The sequence below is a fragment of the Haemaphysalis longicornis genome, unplaced genomic scaffold (genome assembly GCF_048455015.1).
Source record: "Haemaphysalis longicornis isolate Haplotype H1 unplaced genomic scaffold, Haemaphysalis longicornis Haplotype H1 scaffold_9, whole genome shotgun sequence".
NCBI lineage: Eukaryota > Metazoa > Arthropoda > Arachnida > Ixodida > Ixodidae > Haemaphysalis > Haemaphysalis longicornis.
In genome coordinates, this window is record NW_027526460.1 from 28,689,148 (window position 1) to 28,716,546 (window position 27,399).

Sequence of the window (27,399 nt, forward strand, 5' to 3'; positions counted from 1 at the left end):
AGACATGTATACAGGAAATCTGGCGCAGAACGGAAAGTTGATCTAGTTGGATCTGATTCATGTTTGAAGCGAGAACAGACGAAACCCAAGAAGAGGACAACACGAGCGCTTTCTATCAACTGTTTATTCAATACAAAAACACACAGACACTACATTTATACTCGATAGTTCATTCACAACACATGCGCAAAGGGCATGATAACAAAAAGTTATCTTTATGCTCTTTGCGCATGTGTTGTGAATGAACTATGGAGTTAAATGTGTGTGTTTTTGTATTGAATAAACAGTTGATAGAAAGCGCACGTGTTGTCCTCTTCTTGGGTTTCGTCTGTCCGAGCTTCAAACATAAATCTGGTGCCACTTTTTAGGCGAACCGCTCTTCAGCGAGCGTTCCGTTGCAGTACACTGTAGTTTCCTTGCAGCCTCCGCCTCCCCTGACATAACTTACGATAAATTGTCAGATGACACGTGATATAAATAATTAAAGCCAATGATGCAATAGCCTTCCCGGTCAAAACTGTATTTGATTCTTCACCTCAACGCAAGTGTGCTTGCTGTAAAGTACGCTTTAAAGGCAAGCTTTAGTATGAAGATAGTGGTGCGGACACGATGAACCGCCAACACCACAGCTGGCGCTGTGATATAACACTGTACTAATTTGGTTCGTATTGAACTGTTTCTACAGGTGGAACACGTTTCTTGCAATGAAAAAGTTACCCTCTCCATGGGTTACCCGCTGATATTACACGTACCGGCAGCCGCATCGACATCATTACCTGTCCATGTGCTTTCCGACGATGTAAACAAGAGCAAGCTCTGGAGGAACTGCCTGCGCTGCTTCTCAAGTGCGGGCATGGTGTCAACACTTCGGCGTGCGATTGCAGAACAGGTATTTGCGGTCGCGATCGCTCAGAGAGTGTGAGCAAACCCAGCTTTTCAGATCTGCCAGACGGCGAAACGCGTTGTGAGGGGTCGCACTCCACCGACCGGCGACTCCGTGCTTTCCCTCGTCAAACTAAGGGTGAATAAGAGGTAAAAGATAAAAGTAGCGTACGTGCTCGTCTTGTTCACTAATGTGAGCGCTGCTTTTTTATATTTTACAAGCTGTGCAGCGCCGTCTCTTGCTGTATCCTTGTCGGAGCTCGCCGCTACAGTTGGTGTTGAAGCCGATGAGCTGAGAGGACCGCTGGAAGCTGACCTCAAAAAAGAAGTAAGTTGGTCGCTCCTACTGGGGCCCCCTCCCACGAATGCATGTGCAAAAGCCAAGAATTCGTCGCGGAAACTTAATTTTCAGGAAAGTGAAGAAATTATTTAGGGACAAAAAAAGAGCACAGACTTTGCACTGCGGCGCGCCATTTGAAAGTCTCTGTATGGGCGATTACCTAAAGTAACTAGCTTCTGCTCTACTGCTCCGCAGTTGCTGACAGAATCTCCGTGTTAGCAAGAGCTTTATAAATTTTCTCGCTGCGTGTTATATTTCTGTTTTCTGTTGCTTTTGAATCACGGTTTAAAACTTTGGCCCTCATCACTGTGGGACAAAATTGGATGGTGATTCAGTAGTCGGGTGCCCATGATGGTGCCCTCGTAAAGGCGGTGGCTGGAGGCACTTGGCCTCGGCACTAAATTTTCGCTGTGCGTAGTCACTCTTGTACCAACGCGTAGCTGGCTGTGCACCTTCGACTCGCAGGCATTTCGTTGGTAGACTTGCCGGCCCGTAAACCATGCAGTGTTTGCCAAATATTTTAATCCGAGTACTGTCACATTTCATGGCTTCAACTGCATATAAAGTTTTTAAGCTTTATATGCAGCTGAAGCCATGAAGTGTGGCATTACTCGAATTAAAATATTTCTAGAAAGTTTAACGTAAACTTTATTTGTTTCCTTTTTGACCTTTACGTTTGTGCAAAGCACAGTAACGACCTTTTTAAATTTCTAGCATGAACAGTTCTTGTTTTACTTAAGTTAGGCACGCTTGAATAGTTTGGTCAAAATGTCGTCAACGTGGTGGCCTCGCACCATAAAACACATTCATTATCAGAGTGCACCCCGCAGGAGAAAAATTTTCCACTTTCTGCCAGCCAAGTGCGCTTGGAAGAGCTCCTTTGGAAAGACTGGTACTTATTTTGCAGTTGTCTCACACTGTGTTGGTCGAGCCTGGTGAACTGACTGTACCCTTGGAGCGCACCGGCTTTCTCAAGGTGGGGTGGTTCCTGCCACACGGCAGATGGTAGACGGTTGGTCTTTTTTTTTAAATGCTGCGGCAGCCACGATAGCTTTTGTACACTGGAGACAGCCAAATTTGTACTTTTTGTTGCTGCATTGTTTTCAGAAAAAATTGCTGGACTGCTTAATTAATGTATCGAAGCTACCTTGCCCAATGACACGGTAGTGTGCAATGCAGTGTGCTTACCGTGTTTGTTGTATTTTTGCAGCATATACATTTAAGGGGCCATGCAGACAAAATAGAAGCTTGTTTTATTCGAAAGGTTTGGTGTTTCATAGTGCCCCCAGCACTTGTCCAGAAGCAAACGATTCTTTATTCGCTGAGATATTAAACAGTTTAAGCCAAATTTTAATTCTCCTGCTAAATCGTGTGTTTCATGACATGTACAATGACATATCCAGACAAGTCCTGAAGCAAACATAGGTATGCTGACTAGGGCTGCAGCAAACACGGAATGCCTTGTTTACCATCAGTCCTCCTAGGCGGCGCCACAATACTGCTTGGCACCGCTGTCCGCCCTCGCTTTGTTTATGGCTGGATTTTTTTGGTTAATTTTATGACTGGATTTTGACTGGCTAATTTTTGTTACGGTAGATGGCAATCATTTCATGAAATATTGGGTATGCTCGACAAACAGAGTCACAGAGGGCAATGTCGCTTTTGCCAGTTGGCCAGTGTAAGCTGAACACGCCGGACTGCTGTGCAGACATCACAAGCATAGTGTGCACATTACGCACTGGTGCTTCGATGTTTACGTGCACATTCGTAACTTCCATTGCTATACCTCGCCATTCTTATGGCTATAAAAGGAATATGCATTAAACTTAAAGGAGCCATGAAGAGAAAACACAAGTTTGGTTCATTCAAAAGATTGTCTCGTTAGAATCATACTGACACCACTTTTAACGTAAACTTCGCCCAAATAAGCTACATAATTAGGAAAAACGGGAATGGTCATGCGACCCACCAGCTCATTTCCCGCAACAGAACCTATGATGTCACATGAGCTAAGCTCTGCGATTGGCGGAGGCTGGCAGAAGCAGACGCAAATTAGGTAGAGCTTACAAACTAGACGAACGAGCGATTTGCGCTTAAATTTAGGGCACATTCTTTTCAAAGCAATAAGAATGATGGGACAAACAGTGGAAGTTACGAAAGCACATGTAAACATAGAAGTACTGATGCGTTCTGCTGTTCGTACTGCGCACAGCATGCTTGGTTTAGCTGCACAGCACTACGGGGCTTGGGGTTGTCTCAGACGACACTGGCCGATTGACGCAAGCAACGGTGTCTTACGTGACCCCATTTGTCGAGCGAGCACTGTTTCAGGGAACGAATATTTTCTCCCAGAACATAAACAAGCCAGGTTTAAATGCGGGCAAAAACAAACCAAACGCTTGCCACGGTACGGTGGCGCCATCTAGGTTACGGAACGTAAAGAAACGCGGGAACAAACCAACACCGCTGTACAAGGTGGAGACAACCTTTGAACGGTCCCGTGCCGCCGCAATTGGGCCAACGGGCTCAACGCGTTATTCTTTTCGTTTCCCACGATACCTAGCAACGCGAAACAGACAATATGATTCAAACGTCTTCAGTAAACCGCGTTGCGGCGACAATTTAAGCGCGGTTTTGACACAATGATTTGTTGCGGCGGCGAGTGAGCAACCCAAAATGGCGGCGCCAGTGTATACGTGTCTCTACCCTGTACGGCGGATGCGTGAATGAAGGTACTCTAGGCTGCAGAGCGGTCGGTTCCTGTGATGTCATTGCAGACCCTGAAGACAAACGATTTAGAGGGAAAATCAAAATTTTAACTTAAATTGTTTAATTTCTCAGTGAATAAAGCATCGTTTGTATCCGGACAAGCGCTGGGGGCACTATAAAACACGAAATATTTCGAATAAAACCAACTTGCATTTTCTCTTCATGGCTCCTTTAAGCACAAATAGATTGTTCTGCAAGCTTATAAGCCCTGCCTAACTTGCATTTGCTTTTGCCGGCCTCAGCCAATTGCACAGCTACCCATAATACATTATAGCTTCTAATGCAGAAAATGAGCTAGTGGATCGCATGGCCATTCACTTTTTTCCTAATTATATAGCTTATTTGAGTGAAGTTTGCATTAAAAGTGGTGTCAGTGTTATTCTAACGAGGCAGTTTTTCAAATGAACCAAACTTGCATTTGGTCTGCATGGCTCCTTTAAATACTTCTGATTGAGTGCAGTGTAACTTTTTAAAAAGCTTTTGTGCAGTCTTGATTGTGTATAGAAGCTAAAGAGTTTTCTGGGAGTTCCAAACGTAAAACCTTAGGCATGTGTCAAAGGTTCACGTTCCTTTCTTCCTCCATAGTACCTGGCGGGAAAAATGAGTTTTAGCCTCTAAACTCTAAAACTCTTTCACTTCTGCCCTGTGACAATTTTCCATTCTGTTTTTGAAGTGGTTTGATCATGCAACGACAGTTCTTGTGCCATTTCCATAGCTCAAAACGTTTTGGGGCGAAATCTTTCCCCACCCTTCTTGACTTGGTTCTTTGGTCCCTTGAAATTGTTCGCAAGCGGAGTTTTACTTTATGTGAATACCATGGTGGTGTGAGCATGATTGAGATGTAAGAAAGCCCTTCACTGAGTTTCCTCTTTTAAGCGGTGGAATTCTAAAACATCTCAACCTCCACTAGTGCTTCTGCTGCACAAAGCGTATAGTTCCAGTTCTCACAAACTCAGGCCGAGATCGGCCTCCACCTGGCTTAGGGTTGTTCATGGAAGGTGGCAGTGCACGCAGTGCATCTTGAGGGAGACAGAAGATGCGGCAGCTGTTCCCAGTGCTTCAAGGAACGCAGAGCACACGTCAAGATAAGGGTGTTCTCTCCCCTGTCCTCCGTTCTGCTGAAGGAAGCCCTGCGCTCGCCAGGATGCATGCCTCAGCTGGTGGCCTCCCCTCTGCGGCTGGTGGTGGACTTCAGCTCGCCCAACGTGGCCAAGCCCTTCCACGTGGGCCACCTGCGCTCCACCCTGCTGGGGCACAGCCTGTGCAACCTGCTCGCCTTCGCGGGCCACCGGGTCACCCGGCTCAACTACCTGGGCGACTGGGGCACACAGTGCGGTGCGTGCTAGTAGCGCCCTTCGTCTTGTGTGCAGGAGGAGTGCGGGGGGTAGTCCTCCTCGAGATAACCTTTGAGGTCCTTGGCCACTTTCTCGTCTTGATTCGTGGCACTGTACTTCGTTTAATGCTAGTGCGTAGTTCAACTGGCTGGGTGTCACTTTCCAGGGGGGATACAGAACATGAGGAACCAATATGTTCGTTGGAACGTTTGATGTTGTGTCCTGCTGTCCACTGCTAACTCGAAGTGGTACTAGATCCATCCCTTCCTTCTGTGCCTTTTGAACTAGCTCTGCTAAACCTACAGTTGCTGCCATTCTCCCACCCCCATTCATCTGCATATGACCCCACCAAATGAAGGAGTGTTCTCTACACTTCTATTTAAAGCATTGATTAAAACAGCGTCCTAGGGGGGAGAGAAAGTGCACCCCGGCAGACATGCTTAGTGGTGGCAACAAATTTCGCACAAATTTCGCATTAGGGAGTATCGCAATTGTTGGCCAATTTTTTATCTTTTATCAACTTTTAAAAATAAGCAACGGCCCCACAACCTTGCTATATAGTGAAATATATAGTTCATATAGTTCACATGTGAAATTCTGCTGTAATAATTGAAAATTGATAAATTCACTTCAGATGTCATTGTGAAAATTCTTTGCCATTCAGTGAGAGAAGAGCATGTTGACGCTAGCGATGCCTTTTTGTTTCTCTTACAGGTCTCCTGAGTGCTGGCTTCAAGAAGTATGGCAGCAGTGATGAGCTGGCAAGGGACCCTCTCAAGCACCTGCTCTCAGTACGTGTTCTTCTCAGAAAGTTTGCCCTGGTCGTTCTCACTTTAATGCCAAAGCTTTATATAAAGATTTAAATGTGGCTCTTGAAGCCATTATGCCTGTATTCGCTGTGGGAAAAGAGGTTGGCGTGCATGCAGTGACAAAGCAAGAAAGCTCAAATCTTGCTGCACTGCTACATGTGCATGTGCTTTTCACATGCTTACCAGGACAGTGGGGATGGGCTACTGCAAAGTGGTACAGTGAAACCTCATTACAAGAGACACTCAAGGGACCCAGGAAACATGTCTCTTGTAACAAAGGTATCTTGTACGCGATGTTGCTAACATGGTGAACTTAGGTAAGCGAACCAAACCATTTTCATTTAAATGTCACTTATAACCAAGTGTCTCTTGTAGCGAGGTTTTTTCTGTACTCTTGCGGAAGCCAGCCGCTTTAACACGACGCCACACTGTAATACAGGGTGCCTACCCTTTGCTATGTCATGTTGTATAAGTAATGGCATGTATGCCTTTTTGTTCCCTTTTTTTGTCTCTTTAATCTTATTTTTGCATCTTGTATTTGTTGCCAAGGCAAGTCGCTATGTCAAACCGCAGTGAATGATTGCTGTGGCTGGATTGGAGTGATCCCTGCAGGGCTTGTGAAAACATTTGTCCGTTTGACCAGGTGTATGTGGCAGCCAATGCGGATGCAGAGAAGGACCCCGTGTTTCGTGCCAAAGCCCTGCAGTGCTTCGCTGACCTTGAGGCTGGTGAGGGCTGCTGCCATTGGCTGGGCAGTGGCGGTGCTGAGCTGACCATGTTTCACGGACGTCTCTCCCAGGTCAGCCAGAGGCAGTGGCCCAGTGGGAACAGTGGCGGCAGCTGAGTCTGGATGGCTATAGCAAACTGTATCAGGTGAGCATGGCTTGCAGAACGATGATAATATACTTGGCATTGCTGTGGCACCTATAAAGAAAAACCACAGGCTCAGCTGCAGTTCCCACTCAACTAGCTCGGCATTCATTCGGTGCTGTTTCAGTTGAGTCCTTGCTCCTTGAGTTCCTTCCCCCAATTTTCTTTTGGTTGACTGATTTTCGCTAAATGACCTTGTCTTTCAGTACTATTTCACCTAATTTCTATCGGCCACACATAATGACAGTTCATGCCGTCATATTTGTGTGTGTTCCCTGCTGTTGCTTCTTCACTCTGTTGTGTCTCAGTGGACATGGTGCTAGGGCAGTAATGAGGTTCGAATAAATGTGTCCTACCCTTCACCTCTGGAACCAACAGCACAGTCTTTGCACTCCTCCCGCTCACAGCGCCTGGGCATCTCTTTCGACGTCCTGGATGCCGAATCCTGCCACAGCCAGGCAGCCCTGGACCTGTTGGAGCGGCTCCGTGCGGAGGCAAGGCTTGCTGCCCGGGGGTCCGTGTCACTTTGTTTGTTCTGCCACCAAAAGTGTTTATTTCCAGGGATAAAAAGGCCCGACTGATTCAGTACATGACACTGTGACAGAGTTGCTGGTGCCGAGAGTGCAGGGAGCTGGAACGGGAAGACAAACCTGAATTCTTCATACAAAAAACAGTGCTATGTGTGTGTAGCTTCCTTCTTTGTGTCCTGTCTTGAGCGCTGTTTTCTGTATGAAGTATGAACCAACAAGCCCAAACACTTACATTGCTTTGTTACAAACCTGAATGCAGGGGGTTGTCTTATCTCGCCTATCCTTTGTATTCTTGATGCTAGCAACTGTGTCGAAGGCTAGACAGGGCTCCTGAGTTATTGTAACCGCTGTGCACAGATATGACTTGCGCAACGAAAAAAAAAACAAAAAAAACAGCAGTTATGTACAGGCACTTTTTTTATACTCGCTTTGTTTTCTTAATTGAGCCACTTTCTTATATTGTGTTTTGACTGTCAGTTGAAGCAGCAGTCTTCAAAGTAGTGTATTGCACCTTGTGCGACTTAGCATGTTGTGTATTCCATATAACCTATGTGGTGTGAGGTTGACGTCGGCGAACCTTGGGAAGCCTAACCAATGATGCATATTGTGCAATCTTTGTGATGCGAGGTTGACACTGGCATCGCAGCTGTCATGAGCAAGATCCACTGCAAATTCTTTACAGCCACTCGATTCATTGTATTAACGAAAAAGTGTGTATTAGGAAGGAAATGCCATGTAAAAAGAAAACGCAGTGTTGTCTCTCCTGTGTAGTCTAATGACAGTAGATGCCACATGGAACAGCAAGGCAAAACTGGAATTACCTTTCACATCTTGACCACCGCACTTATTAAGTTCCGGGACTGGAAATAAGGTTTATCTGAAGTCTGCAAACAGAATTTAATAGCTGCTAATTAACCCTTTGTTGCCCAATGTTGCTCAGGAGGAACAACTCAAACAATATTTTTTTTTCTTTAGCACTTTGTGGTTTTTTTTTTTTGACATTTTACACCATCTGTTGGTAAACAAAGGTTCCCGGAGCTTCAAAAATTAGAAAAGAGAGGGCGGCACGTACTTCCGTGTGCTAAAAAATGTCTTGTTTATGCGTGTCAACTCGCATCAAGCCCGGGGGCTCAATGGGCTAGTGTCCAATAAGCGAAAGTGTGCAGTTTCTTTGTTAATACAAATGACAGCAATAAAAACTTTACGTTATTGTCTTCACTTGAACCATAAATCATGCTGACCAAGGTAGCTTTCTTTTGTTCAACTGATATATGGGCAGTTAGTGCCCGGTGTTTCCCAGTGCCCAGTGGGTCATTGTGTCCGTCCTAATGAACGAGATTTTTTTCTTACTTCATATTTGTGACATCGGAAGTTCTTTTAGATCGTAAAATGTTTTCACAATCTTAAGCAACAAATTAAAGTTTTGAGCATCGAAGGGTTGATAGTGTTGTTTGATAAGAACGTTACATTTACTCCCCGAGGCCCTCATAGATGTCCTGTTTCTTTTGCAATGAAGCATGCTAGTTCCCCCACATAGTTTGAATACCACAATGTTCCTCGGCGTTGCGGTATAGTGAACTAGAAGTTCAATGTAGTTGCAGTGTGTGGTAGCAGTGGCTTGGATTTCTCCCGAACTGCTCTCTTGTGATTTGAAGACTGGGATTGACCGCAGGGATGGTGTGCTGGGGATCGAGTGCTCAGAGTTTGTTCCTCTTGCTAAGAGCTCTGGGGCCAGCTTGTACCTGACGAGGTAAGTCCTTGCTTGCTTGTATGCTTCCCAGTGTCTTGGGCTCAGGTTTTATTTCTTGATTTCCTTTGTTTATTCCCAATTATTTTATTATTAGGCACATTATAGAGGTCAACTACTATGAATTGAAGTGCTTCAGTTCGTTGTCATGTTTGACCAACAGGCCCAAACCAGCACCCTCTTCAATTGCTTTTTAATGGGGGACAGTAAAGGCTTATTAAATCCTTATTTTAATTAGATTGGGCATTCTGTTGTGCTCACAGCATTTTTCCAACGATGAAAGGCACATTGTTTGTTTAGTTAAGAAGGGGAAGAAAAAATAACCAAGTAAGGCGGGCATTTGCCTCCTACTTTTTCTTTGTGGTGGAAATCATGCACTGAATTTTAGCAGAAATTGCACGGGCAACCTACCAAAAGCTGCCAAATATATTTTTCCCATACCTGCAAGCATATTTGTTGATGTTATTTGCCATGCTGCCCACCATTTACGACACCACAAACTGTGATGTGGGAAAATATTCCCCATCTTATGTTTTTGGCATTTTCTTGCTGGGCAGATTTGTTGACTGCTGGGTGGGGTACATTTGTCAGCTGGTCACACTAATCTGTCATAATGCAGACTTGTGTCTCTTGCCTTTACTGCCATTTGAAGGTTGCCATGCTAAGTGGTTGATAGTGTAGCCGTAGTTTATTGCAGATGGTGTCAAGCAAAGAGAAATTTAATCAGGCCTACGAAGTTTTCTCTGTGCAACTGATTTTACTGCATGTCTGGTATGGGAAATCTAACGTGTTTGACATTTTCAGGAGGCGTAGGGGTAGTTCAGTCCTCTCTGCCTTTTTAAAACTTGTTTCTGATGAGGACACAATGCAGGTTACCAGCCCACTTTAATTGAAAGCTCCAACTTTGTGATCAGAACAAAATGCCTCTCAGAAGTTCGTTGCTTTCCAAGCTTTCTCGGGTGTTGCGGGTGTTGTGCATGCTGCCTTCTAGCGTTGTGCCTCTTGCCCTCTTAGACAAGCACCTGGACATAGTGGCAGGGCTTTGGTGCAGGGATGTGGTGGCTGCCTTGGAACGCAAGGAGCGGTACAACTTTGACTGGGCCTACTACGTGGTGAGTAGTGGCTTGGATTCACGTTTGGCACGCCTTGCAGATTCATCGACAACCTTTCACAGTGTGTTTTTGTAGCACTGCCAAGTTGGGCATCAAATGCTTCCTCCCTTCTGGACCCTAGCCAGCTGTCCAGTATCTTTAGCTCTCCACAGCTTCTCTTGTGTCACGACGTGCACGTGCATCTTAAAAAGCTGCAGAGTTGTACTCCTTTCTTATCTTTCTTTTTCCGTGAAACATTGCTGCACAGAAGAGATTTGCGTGTGTAAACCGATGCTTGAGGTTCTCAAAGGAAACAAAGCAGGGGTCGTGTCGTCGTGGGCCCTGCTTCTATTATTTATGATCAGGTAGATGTCCTCAGGTAGATGACCTCCCGTGAATACGCCAATTAACCCACGGCCCTCAGTCTCCAGTGGCTCCGAAGCAACTGACCACGGTGGCGGTCAGACCTGTGACGCAGTAGGGGGTGCTAAGAATCCCTGGACCCGGACAGGCCGCCATTGGAATCTGAACCTGGCAACATTTAACACGAGAACCTTATCTAGTGAAGCGAGTCTAGAGGTGTTGTTCGAGGAATTAAAGGGCATCAAATGGGATGTCATAGGGCTTAGTGAGGTTAGGAGAACAGGTGACAACTTTACGGTGCTGAAAAATGGACACGTTCTATGTTACTGTGGTCTAGAGGACAGAAGAGAACTGGGCGTAGGATTTCTAGTCAATAAAAGCATAGCTGGCAACATAGAAGAATACTATAGCATTAACGAAAGGGCAGCAGGTCTTGTAATTAGACTCAATAAGATGTACAAGCTCAAGGTGGTACAGGGCTATGCCCCCACATCCAGCCATGACGACCAGGTAGTGGAACGCTTTTATGAAGATGTGGAATCGGCAATGGCTAAAGTAAAAACACAGTATACCGTAGTTATGGGAGATTTCAATACTAAAGTAGTTAAGCATCAGGCTGGAGACAAGGCAGTTGGGAACTATAGTCTGGGGTGTAGAAATAGCAGGGGGGACCTACTAGTTGAGTTTGCTGAACGGAATAACCTACGCATAATGAATACCTTCTTCTGTAAACGGGAGAGCCGGAAGTGGACGTGGAGGAGCCCTAATGGGGAGCACAAAAATGAAATAGACTTCATATTATGCAATAACCCTGGCGTCGTGCAGGATGTGGAAGTGCTCGGAAGGGTAAGGTGTAGTGACCACCGTATGGTAAGATCTCGAATTAAGCTAGATATGAGGAGGGACCGTAACAAGCTAGTACGAAAGAAGCCAATTAATGAGCTAACAGTAAGGCGTAAAATAGAAGAATTCAGGATCGCGCTGCAGAACCGATACTCAGCTCTTACCGAGGAAGCCGAGCTTACGACACAGGAAGTCAGCGACAATCTTACACGCATTATCACGGAGTGTGCAGTAGAAGTCGGGGGCACGATGGCTAGACAGGATACTGGTAAACTTTCCCAGGAGACGAAAGATCTAATCAGGAAACGGCAAACCATGACAATCTCCACCCCAGCTGACAGAATAGAACTAACGGAGCTTTCTAAGTTAGTCAATAAGTGTAAGACAGCTGACACACAAAAGTATAATATGGAGAGGATCGAATACGCTGTACAGATTGGAGGTAGCCTGAAAGCAGTAAAGAGGCGTCTTGGCATGGGGAAAAATCAGATGTATGCACTTAAAGACAAGCAAGGCAATGTCATCACAAATAGGGATAAAATAGTCACAGTGGCTGAGGAGTTCAATAGGGATCTGTACAGTAGCCAGGACATCCAGGATAATGCCGAACGAGTAAGTAGTTCAGAGGAGATAGACATCCCACCAGTAACGACCTAAGAAGTAAGGAAGGCTTTGAAAGAATTGAAAGGGGGCAAAGCACCTAGTGAGGATCAGATAACAGCAGACCTCTTGAAGGATGGAGGAGAAATTGTACTTGAAAAACTGGCAAACCTGTATACGCAATGCCTAATGACTGCAAGCGTACCGGAATCTTGGAAGAACGCGAACTTCATCCTAATCCATAAGAAAGGTGACATGAAGGACCTGAAAAATTACAGGCCGATCAGCTTACTGTCAGTCGTCTACAAGGTACTTACCAAGGTAATCGCTAACAGAATTTCTGCAACCTTAGATTTCAGTCAACCTAAAGAACAAGCAGGGTTCCATAAAGGTTATTCAACAATAGACCATATTCACACGATCAATCAGGTGATAGAGAAGTGCGCTGAGTATTCTGAACCCCTATATATGGCCTTCATAAATTTTGAGAAAACGTTCGACTCGGTCGAAACCCTAGCAGTTATTCAGGCATTACGGAACCAGGGAGTAGATGAGCATTATGTAAAAATACTAGAGAATATCTACAATGGGTCCACAGCTACCATCATCCTCCATAAGAAGAGCAGTAAAATACCTATAAGGAAGGGCGTCAGACAAGGAGACACAATCCCTCCAATGTTATTCACAGCATGTTTACAAGAAGTATTCAGAACGTTGGATTGGGAACAGGTGGGAGTAAGGGTTAATGGAGAATACCTCAGCAACCTCAGATTTGCTGTGGACGTTGCCTTGCTAAGTAACTCGGGGGACGAATTGCAAAGCATGCTTTCCGCACTAGACGAACGGAGTAGAACCGTGGTCCTGAAAATTAATATGCAGAAAACTAAAGTAATGATCAATAACCTCGGCATAGCACAACAGTTTGGGATAGGGGGCGAAGTAGTGGAAGTGGTAAAAGAGTATATCTACTTAGGCCAAGTTGTGACCCTGGATCCCAACCATGAGGCAGAGATAATTAGAAGGATCAGAATGAGGTGGAGTGCATACGGCAGACATTCTCAGATAATGAATAGCAGCCTACCATTGTCCCTGAAGAAGAAAGTATAACAGCTGCATCTTACCGGTACTCACCTACGGGGCAGAAACTTGGAGGCTCACTAAGAGGGTTCAACTTAAATTGAGAACGACTCAGAGGGCAATGGAGCGGAAAATGATAGGTGTAACATTAAGGGACAGGAAGAGAGTGGAGTGGGTCAGGGAACAAACGCGTGTTAAGGACATACTGGTGGAAATTAATAAGAAGAAATTTATGTGGGGAGGGCATGTAATGCGAAGGCAATAAGATAACCGTTGGTCATTAAGGGTAACAGAGTGGATCCCTAGAGAAGGCAAGCGTTGCAGGGGGCGGCAGAAAGTTAAATGGGCGGATGAGATCAAGAAGTTTGCAGGGACAAATTGGTCACAGTCGGCACAGGACCGGGGTAATTGGAGGATAATGGGAGAGGCCTTTGCCCTGCAGTGGGCGTAGATAGGCTGGTGATGATGATGGTGATGATGAGATGTCCAAAGATATGGCCACAAAATGAGAGGTGTTTGAAGTCTACACAAGCTCACTTATTGTGTTCCCTCAGTGCCACTTCTTCTTCCTCAAGCATGTGCCACTTGCCGGTTCTGCTGAAGATGCTCTCTTCCGTTCAGGTGGACCGATCGCAAGCGGATCACTTTCGGCGGCTGTCACTGGCGCTGGAGCAGCTGGGCGTGGAGTGGTCCGGCCGGCTGAGGCACGTGCCCTTCGGACGCATACGAGGCGTCAGCAGCCGCAAGGGAGTCTCCCAGGGCATGCTCCTTGAGGAGCTGCTGGACGAGGCCGTACGCCGCGCCCACCATGCCATGGATCAGGCACCCAGTAGGTGGTGACGCCACTCTATTGCTGTGTGCGTGCACTATTACTCCTGCTGATAAGCATAGAGTTTCGTGCTGACATATACTAGAGGGAAATTTGTCACTGTAATCGCTTGCCCTCGTGGGTGCCACCATAGGAGCTAGCAACGTTTGTCTCCTACTTGACTTGGCTAGCCATGTGGCTTCTTTTAGGGGCGAAGCACCTTAGGACCTTGCTTTGTCCGGGGCTTGGCGTCCGTGGATTGGATTGGATTGGAATTGCATATACTGTACACACGCATTGTCACTCATTTACATGCGTGAGTGGGCAATGCCATGGGTGATTTACGGTAAGAACAATCCCCAGTGCTTCGCCCACTCGTCATGATTTACTTCGTGAAGATGCGTGAATTTTTTTGTTCTTGAAACCAAGATCAACAACAAAAAAATGGGAAAATTTTTATTGTTTGTCTTTCATGACACTTCTAAATAAGCCCCAACTAATAAACCTGGTGGAACTGCATTTTTCTAATAAGTAAACAATTTAAGTACTCTTTTACAATAATCTTGTTGGGTGGCAGCAAGAAAAATTAGACGAGCGATGGGTGATGGTGAATCGTTGTATTTACATGATGCCACAGAGCTATGCAATTTATTTACAAGTGGTCTATAAAAAGCCTGCACCTGCACACAGCTTCGTCGTTGGTGGGTAGAACCACAGGGCCATGTACCACTGCTCACTCATTCGTCATCTTTACAGTGTACTAGAAAATAAGGTGTGTCGAGGGGGGTAAAACCAATAGAGAGCGCGGGTCCCTTTTGCGATGAAAAAAATTGTATGGAGCACAGGCGCTCCCCAGAGAACTTCTGTTGTAGCCAGCGCTACATATAAGTTTTTAAATAAAACTAAACAGTAATTTGACGGGTTTTATAAGAGTTTATACAATAAAACAAAGAAATAAGGTTATTTGGGGCACGAAATAAGAATTAATTTAACAGAGAAAACTTCTGAAACCAACTGGTAAGCAGCGGCCGCCAGGGGCGCTGCTTACAACAGAAATTTTCATCGCAAAAACGACCCCCTTAATCGCGCCCCGAACGACACACCTCTCTCTTCTAGTACACTGTATCATCTTGTAGCAATATTGTTTTTCACAGCCATAGGCAGCTTTTTGGCTTATTGGTAAGCCATGGGAAGTGACAATGGGACGTTTCGCCACGGTGCATGATCGAACGCTTGCTGAAGCACGGCTCACGTAGACACTGACGCCAGATTTCTTTTTAGTATATGCACATTAGTACGAAACCCTATGCTTACAGCCAGTGGCGCCTTCTTTGCTCAGCCCTGTGATGCCCGTTGGTGTTCACCTGTGTTACAAACTCAACAAACCTGGCACTGACAGTTAATGAGGTGAAAGTTCACGGTAGTTCCAAGGTAAAGGCATATGGGCACTTATGAATGAAGTCTAACCACTAAAGTATAGCCCACTTATAGTGAACCCGGTTTTAACGATATAGCGGCTATAACGAACAATTATTCGTTTCCCGTTACCATTGGTGTATACATAGATTTTCTGTCCAGATATAGCGAAAAGCGGATATAACGAAGTGATTTCGGTTTCCTGTTGTGTTCGTTATAAGCGGGCTCGCCTGTACTGCGTGCATCCCTGGAGAAAGAGAGGTTAGTGCAGTGGGTGTTGGATGGTGTGCGCAGCAACGCGGGTGGACGGTGAGGTGGCAGCTGCAGCAGTGGCCGAGCAGCTGGGTCTGGCGGCCGTCGTCGTGAACTGCCTGCGTGGTCGCCGCAACCGGGACGTCACCTTCGACTGGCACCAAGCACTGCACGCTGCCGGCGACTCGGGGGTGTCACTGCAGTACGCACATGCCAGGCTCTGCAGGTAGGCAGCGGCACTTGTCCACAACTGCTTGAGCCACCCTGGGAGTTGTGTGGCTTTGCTTGCATCCTGTTATTGTCCCTTTTTTTTTCTTTAACAGCGAAGCTCTTTAGCAAATTGTAATTCTTCGTGTCCGCAGTTAAAAACGCGAAAAATATTGCCGAGCGCATGCACGTGAGCGCAGGCCTCGCATCGACCGCCCGGCTGTTTACAAAACCAAGGAAATGCCTAGCGCTCGTGTGTGCGTGCCTCGCGACGACTGCCCAGCGTCCCCTGCGCATGTTCGTCAAACCAAGCATACCCACTTAGGGGGATCGGCCAAGATTGGTAAAAAAAAAAAAAAAGAGAAAACTCCAGCTTTCACCGTAATCGTGGTAACACTTGCTCAGAACGAGAAAGACACGTTGTAGTGTACACCCTTCCAAGGTGATGTTCAATGATTATCACTTCGAAAAAAAATGAACGAAGCTCACACTTATAGCAACAATGATGGAGTAAAGGTTGTTGCTGCGGTGAACAAGAAGCGAGTCGGCTGTAATCGTGGACTTAAACCTTCGTGATTATCGTGAAGGTTGCAATCAGCTTCGCTACCCTCAAGTCTTAAGCATTAGTGTGAGCTTCCTTCCTTCAATTTTTTTTTTTCGCATGTCTACAAGCTTAAGGAAGATTCATACTGACATCTTGAATAAAAATTGGAAGTGCGTAAAGCTGTGATAGTGGCATTTAAACAAACTTGACTGCCCAAGACGTTGATGTGCAGCCAGTGTATGACTTAGTACAGAGAGGTTCATGAAAGTTGGTGAAAATGGTGTGGTGTCAGCAATCACAAGTATTTACGGCACAGCTTTTTAAATGCCTGTTTCTGGCTTGTGCGATGTTGGTGTGATCAGCTCGCACAGGCGGGCCCAGAAGACAGTGGAAAATGAAAGAACAGTGGTAGCGAAGAGAGTACGGTAAGGAAAATGAAAAAAAAGGGAACGGTGCTAGGGTGAGGAGGACAGTAGAAAAGGAGTGTGTAGTTAGTGGTACGCTCGTTCCTGGTTGTACTTTCGTAGGGCTGGCCGCTCAATCAACTCAGTCCCTTTTGCATGGAGAGCACGTACCACTAGAGCGAGCGTAAAAAAGCTGCTAAAGCAAGTTTGAGAGAGGGTTGTTGTTACGGTTCCCAGTGTGACTTGCTTGTCAGAGTGGCCCTGGTTTGAGCACCACATTGGAAGTTAACACCGTAAAATCTGCTGTCCAGGGTGTGCAGGAATTCGTACGTTCAGTAGATCCAAAAGCGATTGCTGAACAACCCGTTTCTATTTTTGTCGCGATTGCTTTTGAGTCTGGGTTAATTGAAGCTTATGTCATCGCAACAAAAAGTAATGTGATTGCAGTAAAGAAAACACTTGAACAAATGTGCTGAAATTTCGCAATACGGAGCAGCCATTTGTTAGCCAATTTTTTGTTGAAGCAGTTGTCCAAAGGTAAGAATGCAGCATCTGTTAATGTGAATGCGCTATTTGTCAAACATCAACAGCCTGTCCTCATTTTTTTTTGCATTCCAAAACAATGCTCAGGTTCCAAAGTGTATTATGTAGAAGCCTTTGTAGCACAACTAGCTGAATTTACTATGGCAATCTTTTTTCAGCATTGAAGAGAAGGCTGGCTTCCCAGTGGATCCTGAGGTGGCCATAGACGCCCTACAAGAGCCCTGTGCACTCGCCCTGGCCGTCCAGATTGCCAGGTGAGGCCTGGTCATGATCTGCTCCTCGCCCTTTTCGTGTATATTCATTTGTGCAGTTTGTTTCTCCTTTGTGTGTAAGACCTTTTCAACCACCACTTGTTGTGGCACGTAGTTGCCAACACTGCTGGCATACCAAGGAGGTCATAACCAGTGTTTTGCTAAAAGCACGCATGCTATTTAGCCGTCGCTGTTAAAGGAGCCATGAAGAGAAAACACAAGTTTGGTTCATTCAAAAGATTGCCTCGTTAGAATCATACTGACACCACTTTTAAAGTAAACTTTGGTCGAATAAGCCACATAATTAGGAAAAAAGGGAATGGCCATGCGACCCACTAGCTCATTTCCCGCAACAGAACCTATGATGTCACACGAGACAGCCCTGCGATTGGCGGAGGCGACAAAAGCAAACGAAAATTAGGCAGAGTATAAGCCTGCCGAACGAGCTATTTGCCTTAAATTTAGGGCGCATTCTTTTTTAAGCCGTAAGAATGGTGGTAAGTGTAAGTTACGAAAGCACATGTAAAAATAGAAGTACCGCTGCGTACTGCTGCTGTTGGTACTGCGCACACTATTCTTGTTTAGCTGCACAGGACTGCGGGGCTTTGGGGTTGTCTCAGACGACACTGGCCGATTGATTGACGCGACGGTGTCTTACGTGAACATATTTGTCGAGCGAGTAGTATGTTTCACGAAACGATTTTCTCCCAGAACGAAAAAAAAGGCAGAAAACGACACACCATGGTATGGTGGCGCCACCTAGGCTGAGTAACGTAAACAAACGCGCGAATACCTCTATACCAACTCTGCCGTACAGGGTGGAGACACCCTTTGAACGGTCCCGTGCCGCTGCGATTGGGTCAACGTGCTCAGCGCGTTGTTCGTTTCGTTTCCCACGCGACCCAGCCACGCGAAACAGATAAGTTGATTCAAACTTTGCCAGTTAACCGCGTTGCGGCGATACTTTTAGCGTGATTTTGATACAATGACTTGCTTCGGCGGCGAGTGAGCGATCCAAAATGGCGGCCCCAGCGTGTACATGTCTCTACCCCGCACGGCGGACGCGCGAATCAAGGGATCCTAGGCTGCAGAGCGGTCTGTGATGTCATTGCAGCTACGAAAACACACGATTTAGCGGGAAAATCAAAATTTTAACATCAATTGATTAATTTCTCAGTGAATAAAGCAGCGTTTGCATTCGAACAAGCGCTGGGGGCACTACAAAACACGAAATCTTTTGAATAACACAAACTTGTATTTTATCTTCATGGCTCCTTTAATGATGAGAGAGACTGTGGCGATTGATGAGCAGCAAATGGCTGAGTATTTGCAAATGTGATGCCATTGTTGTGAATCGGGCCTTTGCAGACGACTTTGTTGGAAGCCCGACTGGCTAGCTCGCATGACTTGTGAGCGTGACTGGCCAGTTGCCTTTATTGAGACAATGAGGAGCCAGATATGAACTTAAAAATGTTTAATTTATGATGACATCCAACATCACTCCAGTATTACAGCTCTCGAGCACCGCGCAGCATGCACCGGCTCACTGCACTCACTCCCTTCATATTGATAGGCTCTACACCATCGTTCATAAATGGCCAAATATGGTTGAACATGCCACACGGTAGGTTGAGAAGTGAAGTAAAAACAAATATCTAGTTCCTAATGTGCCAATTGGCCTTCGAGTCACTCACCATTGTGTGGGACACACATGAGCAGAAGGATTTCGGTTGGTCTGCTGCTTTGGAAGCTCTCTGTGCATGTTTCAACCTGTGAGCGCCTGCTGGGACTGGCATCACTTTTTTTTTTTCATTGCACAATGGGAAATCTTTTTGCACTTTAATGAAAGATGGGCGGTGGTTAATTGAGGCGCGCAGCAGCTAATTCATAACTTCATCAAACCTTTGTTATTATCCCGAACAAGGTTTGATCTTAAACGCAGGGGTTGCGGAAACAAAGGATGAGCATGGAAGAAAGCTTAACTTGGCAGAACCAGCATTTTCAATACACTTGTTTAGTTTTGGTACTCTTTGGCCACAGGCGCCTTTGTGCCATGAACACCTGCATACTACTACAGTTAAACCTGGATGTAACAAATTCTTGGATTTAACGAAGTTCTTCTATTCCCCATTTCCACTCCCATTGAAGACCATGTGTTTGCGACCTCTGTGTAGCAAAGCCATTGTGGTGGTTAACCTTGATGCAACGAAGTCGCTAAGCTGATCACTCGTTTTTTGCACTTTAACTGAAATATTGGCCAGAGAAAAGCACTAATTTAGCGAATACTAGCACTACTGTATTCAGCCAGCAGCCACGAAAACATCTAGAATCGCCTAAACATGAAATTCATGATGATGATGATGATGATGAACGAAGCGGCTAGTGCCATTCTGTGGCTAACGTAGCGGCCACTTCTGATTTTGTTTGTGTAGCATGACGTCACACCCTGTGGCAAGAGTAACTACCGTATTTACTCGAATCTAGGCCGGCCTCGATTCTAGGCCGACCCCCGAAATTCAGAAGACCAGAAAAAAAAAAAAAACGTACCTCGAATGTAAACCAAATGAAAAAAAGGCACTGGACTGAGACTAGAACATGCACTTTGTTACGCTTGCGGCGCTTGTCGTAGAATGTTCAATGCTCACTCGTCATCGTCGACCTCGGTGCCCTCATTGTCGTCGTCCTCTTTGTCACTGTCCTCTTCCCACAGTGCACTGTCCTCACTTCTGTCCAACGCATTCGAAATGCGGCACTTACGGAAGGCCGCACAGTTACTTCGGCCGGATTTCGGCTCATGCCGCAGCGACCCAGTTCGCAAGTTGGCCCAGTCGATGTTAGTTGGTGATCTTGCAGCGTCAGCCAGTCGTTGTAATGCTTCCGCAGCCTGTCCTGGAATGGCTTGTTGATGGCCATGTCGAGCGGTTGTAGCTGGCTTGTCATACCGCCGGGTATTACCGCAATGTCCGTACCGCCCTCCAAAAGCACGGACTTGATGGCATCTATCAAGTGGCTGCGGTAGGAGTCCAGAACCAGGAGTGACTCCTTAAACAGCAGAGCACCAGCACGTTGCTGCCAAAGAGTCTTGACCCAATCTTTGACGAGGGCACCACTCATCCAACCATTCTCGTGGGCTCGCTCAACGACGTCCTTAAGGAAAACTTCTGCAGTTGGAAGAGTCTTCCTCTTAAAAATAATGTATAGCGGCAGCTTTTGCCCATCGGCCATGCAACACATCACGGTGGCGCGCTGCTTCTTGTTGCCTGCAGCACTTCTTTCGCGCCCTTGTCATTCACGGTGTAGGCCACAGGCATGTCGAAATACACCGGGGTCTGGTCAGCATAACCAATCTGGCCCAGTCGGTACTTATTTTCCACCCGCTTCTTGATGACAAAGCGCTGGAATGCGACCAGTTTCTCCTTGAAGTCAGGGGGCAGCTTTTGACACACAGACGTCTGCCGTTGGAGGCTGAACCTGAACTGCTTCATAAAGCGAGTGACCCAGCCCCTGCTGGCCTTGAACCGAGTCCGTGCGACACCTCGTACGTTTGCGATCTCCCTCGCCTTCACCTGTATCATCTTCGTCATCACAGGCATTCCACCGTCTCTTTGCAGCTAGAAAAAGTCAGCGACTTTCTTTTCCATTTTTATTTTATTTCTTGTACCCTTAAAGGTTCCTTGCGGGGTATTACATACGGGCCGACACCACCTCGTGGTGTCGACCTTTCGTGGGTTCTGTGAAGGCCATTCATTTGGCAGTGCAGCTGAAAAGTTCGTTCTGCTGCTTTCGCTATTGGCTTCTCATTGATGCCGAATTCACGCTGTGCTTGAAGGTTTGAAGTTTTCTTGGCCTCCAAGACTACCTTCCGCTTAAAAGCCGCGGTGTAGTGGCACCGCTTGGTGGGCGCCATCGTGCCGCGAACACGGGCGCTTTTCGAGGTCACGCAGTGGCAAACGCAAGCAAGCAGGGAATGCTCAGAGCCGAGTTCACAATGTTCAAACAAGCAAAATGGCGACTGCAAACCTGCAAGCTTATGGCCGCGAGATGGCGTTGAGTGGCTAGCGGTGACAGAAAAGCCTCATCCTCGAATCTAAGCCGACCCCCGACTTCCGTAAACGACTTTTAAAAAAAAAAGTATTGGCCTAGATTCGAGTAAATACGGTAAACTTCACTTTTTTTCGCCGTTTAAGCTAGCACCTCTGCCCTGCCCCTCCTCTTCCCTCTGCAGGTTCGAGGAGGCTGTGTGCAGTGCTGTGGACCAGCTAGAGCCCTGTGCAGTGGCACAGCACCTGTTCTCCCTCAGGTAGGCACAGTAACCAGTATGTATAGACTGCGGTAACCATTACTACAGTAGCCATTATATATATTGAGAAGCTCCGGCGAGAAGGTTTGGTTGAAGGCGAGAAGGCCCTTGATGCGGCAGGCAGCAGCCCGAACCCGAGAAGAGACCTTGAACCACGATGATGATCATGAAGCGTCGCGTGTCCAAACGATGATGTGCTGTTGATGAACGGGTGAGGTAAGAAGACGAAGAGGAATCCTCCCCAATGGCAAATAAATGGAGGGGAAGCAATGAAGGAAGCTCGGCGCCTAGAGTTAGTCATTAGCGCTTACAATATATAACCATGACTGCAGTAGTCATCATATATAGAGTGCAGCTTTTGCGCACATGTTTGTGTTCGTTGAGAGGCATCGCTGTCGCCCTAGGTACAGTGTACTAGAAGGTAAGGTGTGTCGTGTGAGAGAAAAAGCAACGGAGAGTGCGGGTCCCTTTTGCGATCAAAAAATTGTATGGAGCAGCAGGCGTTCCCGAGAGAGCTCCTCTTGCAGCCAGCGCCACCTATAAGTTTTTAAATCAAACTAAACAGTTATTTGACGGGTTTTATAAAACTTTATGTCATGAAATGAAGAAATAAGACTAGTTAGAGCAATAGATGAGAATTATTTTAACAAAAAAAGCTTCTGAAACCAACTGGTAAGCAGTGGCCTCCAGGGGCACTGCTAACAACACAAGTTACTCAGCAGAAATGTCCATCCCAAAAGGGGTCCCCCTAACCCTTTCAGATGCCGCTCGCTATTTTCCCCTAGAAATTTTTTTTTGTTGTTTCTATGCTCTGTATCTCACCAAATAGCATGATTTGGCAGGTTACTGACCCCAACACAATCGTAGTTTTTTTTTTTTTACGGTCATGCTCAGAATTGTGTACATAGCGTCACAGAAGTCAGGAGCGTCAAGTAACGCTGAATATTTCCACATACGTATATTTTTGTGTGCTATTCATTGTTTCTACATTTTGTAGGGTCACAAGTCTTGAGTAAACGAAGAGAAGGAGTTGAAAAATCTCTCCCGCTGAAGCCGTCACGTGTGTCACCATTTTGTTTGTCTACGCTCTTAGTATTCTTACTAGCCACCTGATGGCCCTAAGCTCTTCATTGTTAGGCGAAGGATACAAAATTATGCTGAACTAGCAAAAACTTTCAGCTTTGGTATTTCTTTTTGTAAAAAACCGCAGAATTGAAATGTACAGTTGTGTACATAGCGTCTGAAAGGGCTAATCTGCCCCAAATTACACGCCTCTCTCTTCTGGTACACTGTTAGTGTAGGCATAACAACTGAGCAAACAGTCTACTGGCACAGAGAAGGATGAGAGGGAGTGAACATGGAGAGCTGCAGAGTATCAGTGATGGTGGTGGCAAGGAGAGTGCGAGGAGAAAAGTGGGGGAAGGTGCAGCGGAAGCATGAGCAGGAAAACTGAAGAACGAGGAAGCACAGCACTGCATGAATGAATGTCTGTAGGTGGTGGCTACGGTGGCACCAGAGTAGCGTGCATTCGTCCATTTGCGAGTGGAGGTCTGTCTGGGAAGACTGCTGTGAAACACACTCGCACATCACCTACGCGCTCCCTCGTGTGATGTCCCGATTAGCAAGTCAGTTGTGCCACACTCCGCTCAATTTGCAACGTGCCACACATGTTCATGCCAGACATGTTACTCACAGCACTGTTCTAGTGATAAAAAAAAAAAGCTTTCATAACTGTATATGCCCACATCTCCCTCTCAAGTTCTTTGCCTCAATATATTGTAAAACCAAAAGACGTAGAGAGCTGTGCTAAAATTTTGCATTAAAAATACTATTGCAGTTGTCCGTGAATTTATTTTTTTTTTTGCTGTTTAGGTGGGGGGATTTGTCGCATTTTTTAAAGAACACAATTCTATGAAAGTGCACAAATGATGCCGAGAAGGCTTTTTTTTTTTTTTTTTCATTTCGTGTTTTGAATTTTGTACCGTGTGTGCAGTCATGCCATTGGACGAGCTGCCAAGGAGCTTCCTGTTAAGAACCAAGCCCTGCCTGTGGCACAGGTAGTGAACCAGACTGCGGTGTTTTTTCTAATTTATTTTTTTACTTTCATAAACCCTTTGTAGAAGTGTCAACACCTGGTTACAGAACCTCCTTTTTACATTGTCCTGGAGATGCAGAAGACACAAATTTTTTTTTAATGAGCCTGAGGAAAAGCCCTTAGTTCCTTCAGCTAAGCTGAAAAGCTGGAAGCTCATTCAGTTAGCTTGGAAGGCCTGCTTTGTGTAAAGGGTAGCATTCCTCACCAGACAAGCTTTCTTCGGTTCAGACTGTTTCATTATTATTTGGAAGCCAGCTTCTTCCTGTAGCATTGGTAGCTCAGTGAAGATGCGCCAAGGCAGCGTTGTTTATGCCCGTATTACTGGGCGCTGCTGCCTCAAACCAGTTTGCATTGAAGCGTGTGAAAACAAAGGTCAGGGAATAAGGATTCTGCAACAAGCACAACATAAGGACTGAACGGAAGGTGTAGATGTTTCCTGTTTTTGCTTTGTCTGATTTGTGCAGTGGAACTCTTACCAAGTCATGAAACATCAAGTACTAGAAATGGTCGTATTTTAGTAGATACTGTGAAGGTGGATAAGCTAGGTAATAGGAGAAGCAAATGAAATGACTGTGACACGGCAGCCACTTCCTTGCACTTCCCTTGCGACATCACAGGGACTGTATAACGTATTTTTGCGCTTGTAACCCGCACCAAAAATGCGAAAATTTCAGTGGCAATGTGGGGGTGCGGGTCATACACAGGGCTTTGGTGCGGCTTCATGGCAATACACGTTGTGCCGTGAAGCCCCTGCACAGTAACACTAAGCCTTGCATGGCAGCGATTGCGCAAAACATACAAGGACAAGGAAAAAAAAAAACAATGACGAAAGCAAAAAACAAACAAACACAAATAGCAGATAGAACCGAAGATGACCTTGTACATAACAGTGAGGACTGCTGCTGAAGTGATAGCTCTAGAGAGAGCAGTGACGCTGAGTGAATTGCGACTTTCGCCTTGCAGTTAGTGTATTCTACTTCCTAGATATACACTTTTTTTGTCTGCACAGTATGTGATATGTTGCTTGAGCAGTAGCTTTGGTGCAGCCTTTCCTGTATCTTTTCTTAGGATATTTTAAAAAATTTTTTAGCGGGCTGAAAGTGGGGGTGCGGATTATATGCAGGGGCGGGTTATACACGCGAAAATACGGTAGCTCAAGCGATTGATGGCTGCCCTCAAAGTTGCCGCTAATAAACGTGATTATGTGATTGCAGCAAGGCCTCCAGTTGTATTTGATTAGACCACTTTAATGCAGACGTGGAGTTAACACACTAAATTCTTTGTGTTTGGTATCTCCCGTATGGCGTTTGTTGCAAAGTGCAAAACCCAAAAGTTTTTCCATATTTTTGTTTTGGTGAAAGCCGTGTGCTTCAGAGTAGAGTAGAGCAAGTTAAAGCAAGGATGAATATTGTCTTTGTGATCTCTTTAATATAGCCAAACCAGGAGGGGAGCTTATGAACACAGCATGTAAGCTGTTTTTGCAGAAGAAGCACAATACTAGTGCATTTCAACGTAGTAGTTTGCCACGTGGTCAGACCTGTTGGCTCCCAGGTGCACCAAGTGATGTGGACGTAGTTCTCTGTGAGCGTTTCTTTGCAATGCCGGCTTGTTTTGCAGGCAAGGCTGCGCCTCTTCCATGCTGCAAGGGTGACACTAGGACAAGGGATGCGCCTCTTGGGGGTACAGCCACTCGCAGCAATGTAGACTCTCCATTTATTAAAGGCCGTACTGTCGTTTTTTCGTGAACTGCACGGCGCATGTGTGCCTTTCTTGCTCACGCGCGGTCTCTTCAACTTGTCGTTTTGGACTACTCAAAACTGTTCCAGCACAGCTCCGTATTCTTTTTAGCCCATAGCACATCTATTGCGAGAGCAGTTCTGGAGCTGCCCAGGAACTGCTCAGAGCTATTCTACACTGGCAAATAAAAGAGACCATCACTTCTTTCGTGGTAGCAGTTAAGTGCAACGCCTATGCAGCGTTGCGCAGTAGAGTGCATGTTGTACTAGTAGATTCACGGCTATAAATGTGCAAATGCAAGAGGGTTCACTGAGCGCAGACAGTTCATTTGGTCATCAAACCAGCCAGTATGGCAGACACTGGCAGACACGTGTGCGATTTTTTTCTTTCAGATCACAAGTGGGCGGCAATATGAGAGATGGGGAAGCTGGTGCCCACGTACCTACAAATTGAATTTGCTCTCTGTTATGTAATGTGTGCCAAAGCCAGCCGACTTAATTAGCTGAGTACCAGCTATACCCCCGGATGTCGCACAGCCATGAACTACTGCCACAAAGGCTACGAAGCTGTTGCACTGGGATGAGAAAGCTCTCATTGCTTGTTTCCCAAAATTTTGGCAGTTACTTTTCAGTGTTTATTGTGACAATGGTAAGCCAAGTGCCCTGGTCCAGTTGCCACCTGTACAGCTGCATGATGCTCTCTGAGCCTATCGTTTAGGGCCAGCTTGCGGAAACGTGTGGGTTCTGAACAAGCTCAATAATCAGTGTCAAAGAAAAATTTCCAAGGCCTTTTGTATTGCCGAAGAAGGCAATGCTTGAGTCACAAGTTATCTGCGGCCCTGTCAAGCAAATTTAAGAAATGTATTTTCTGAAAGGGGAGGATTACGAATGTGCACGTGTGGGGGTCATCAAGGGTTACCTCTTCTAATTCTGATACGCTGTTTCTGTTCCTCGTATTGCGTGTTTCGTAAAAATTCTGATGTATAGCTGTTGTCTCGCTTACCCCTCTGCTGTGTCCCGTCTTCTAGCACTGGAAGGATGACTTCAGCAGCACCTAGAAGTTCTGGCTAGTGATATGCTCATTCGTAGCAGCTTTTGTTTTGACTTCACACTTGCATAAAATGGCTTTTTCTCGCTACGCTCTACCTTGACGTTTCTGCTTAAGCATAATATCGAAGACAATGTTTCAAAAATGATACACAACACGTCCCCTGCGGTGCCGGCGTATTGTTTATCATATGACGCGACAGCCACTACTTCGGTTTGTCAACAGTTCTCTGCGTCGTGAAGTACCGAAGTCATATTTGTCCTCTATATTCCTGCTTGAGCAAAGTAGTGCACTGCGCATTATATCTGAATCGGCTACTGCTTATGACAAAAATTCGGGGACGACGGCCCTTGCATATATGACTTGTGCGTCTGCAAAAGTATACATTGTAAACAACCGCCCACGTTATTGGATTAACAAGGACAGTTTGTGCCTGTATAAAATGACGTCCGCATTAATTACGCAGGTTCCCTTCGGCAAACATAGCCGTGGGAAGCGCCCAGCTCCTGTGTCACCTTGTAGATCCTCGGCAAAGCAATA

At 45.9% G+C, this 27,399-nt stretch overlaps 1 protein-coding gene across 1 annotated transcript; it reads left to right on the forward strand.

The window, feature by feature from the left end:
- Positions 1-642: 642 nt before the first annotated feature.
- Positions 643-25,821, forward strand: LOC144152784 (putative arginine--tRNA ligase, mitochondrial). The gene is made up of 17 exons (XM_077684246.1): positions 643-889; positions 941-1,032; positions 1,105-1,210; positions 2,130-2,198; positions 5,116-5,326; positions 6,040-6,116; positions 6,778-6,862; positions 6,934-7,007; positions 7,412-7,518; positions 9,207-9,284; positions 10,333-10,393; positions 13,877-14,084; positions 15,774-15,957; positions 17,588-17,683; positions 21,906-21,980; positions 23,974-24,037; positions 25,693-25,821. The coding sequence occupies exons 1-17, from the start codon at positions 725-727 to the stop codon at positions 25,777-25,779; spliced, it is 1,839 nt and encodes a 612-aa protein (XP_077540372.1). The 5' UTR covers positions 643-724; the 3' UTR covers positions 25,780-25,821.
- Positions 25,822-27,399: the final 1,578 nt, after the last annotated feature.

What these genes read in the sequence shown, in the direction of transcription:
- LOC144152784 (XM_077684246.1), top strand. Translation starts at nt 725, where the DNA reads ATGGGTTACCCGCTGATATTACACGTACCGGCAGCCGCATCGACATCA. An exon ending in CGACTGGGGCACACAGTGCG is followed by an intron (nt 5,327 to 6,039) that starts GTGCGTGCTAGT and finishes TTTCTCTTACAG; the next exon opens with GTCTCCTGAGTGCTGGCTTC. An exon ending in CTGGCCGTCCAGATTGCCAG is followed by an intron (nt 17,684 to 21,905) that starts GTGAGGCCTGGT and finishes TTCCCTCTGCAG; the next exon opens with GTTCGAGGAGGCTGTGTGCA.